Source organism: Lagopus leucura, unplaced genomic scaffold, assembly GCF_019238085.1.
Source record: "Lagopus leucura isolate 7727_CA_CO unplaced genomic scaffold, USGS_WTPT01 11084-0_obj-0_obj, whole genome shotgun sequence".
NCBI lineage: Eukaryota > Metazoa > Chordata > Aves > Galliformes > Phasianidae > Lagopus > Lagopus leucura.
Window position 1 is genome coordinate 1 of NW_024963283.1, and position 1,100 is coordinate 1,100.

General features: G+C 62.3%; 1 protein-coding gene across 1 annotated transcript; it reads right to left on the minus strand.

The window, feature by feature from the left end:
* Positions 1-80: 80 nt before the first annotated feature.
* On the minus strand, positions 81-1,093 carry TRAPPC5 (trafficking protein particle complex subunit 5). Its single transcript, XM_042891264.1, has one exon. It carries the CDS (start codon positions 1,091-1,093, stop codon positions 527-529), a length of 567 nt encoding a protein of 188 aa, XP_042747198.1. The 3' UTR covers positions 81-526.
* Between the last annotated feature and the right edge of the window lie 7 nt (positions 1,094-1,100).

The following is a 1,100-nucleotide window of genomic DNA, read 5'->3' on the forward strand; positions in this document are numbered from 1 at the left end:
GCCACCAATGGGTCCCAATGTCCCCAGGAGGCGCTGAGGGCCACCAGGAGGGAGAACGGACGCCACTGACAGACACCCAATGCTGAAGGTCACCCAAGGGGACAGGAGAACATTTATAGAGCCAGGTAACAACGCGAGCGACCCTGTGAGGACAGGGATTGGTGCTGAGGGATTGCAGTGGGTCCCAATGTCCCCAGGAGGCGCTGAGGGCCACCAGGAGTGACAACAGACACCACTGATGGACACCCAGGGTTGCAGGTCACCCAATGGGACAAGAGAACATTTATAGAGCCACATAACAACGTGAACGTCCCAATGTGAGGACAGGAGCTTGTGCTGAGGGATAACAGTGGGTCCCAATGTCCCCAAGCAGTTCCAAGGGCCACCAGGAGGGACAACGGACACCACTGATGGACACCCAGGGCTGAAGGTCACCCAATGGGACAGGAGAACATTTATGGAGCCACGTAACAACGCGAGCGTCCCAAGGTGAGGATGGGGGACACCTCCCAGCTCCAGGCCCCCCTCATCGTCCCTCCAGGCTCTTGTCCCTCGCGATGACCCCCTCCTCAAACTTGATCATCAGCGTGGTGCCCTTGTGCCAATGCGCCGTCACCTTGGCCGGGAAGCCGCTGGCTCCCAGCACCGCCTCCACCAAACCGGCCGTGAAGGCGGCGCAGTTGAGCGTGCTGTTCTCCCTGGGCACGGAGATGAAGGTGTTGACCAGAGGCTCCCTCTCGATGACGTAGAACGTCTTGTCGTCGTCGTTGGCCTGCTCCAGCTTGTCGGCCTCCTTCCCAAACAGCGCCCTCCACACGGGGCCTTTGACGAAGAGGAGGATGCTCAGCACTTTGGTCTCGCGGCGCCCGCCCCGCTCGCGGCTCACCAGCGGGTCCAGGAGGCGCAGGCCGACTTGGTGGCCCAGCTGGGCCAGTTTGGACTGCAGCTCGGCCACCGAGTAGACGCGGCGCTGGCAGTACTGCACCAACTCGCAGAAGAGGAGGGCGAAGGCACTCAGGCTCACCTCCCCCCGCGGGCGGCCCAGAGGGCGCTCCAGCAAAGGGGATTTGCCACGGGTGAAGCGGGATTCCATGGTCCTG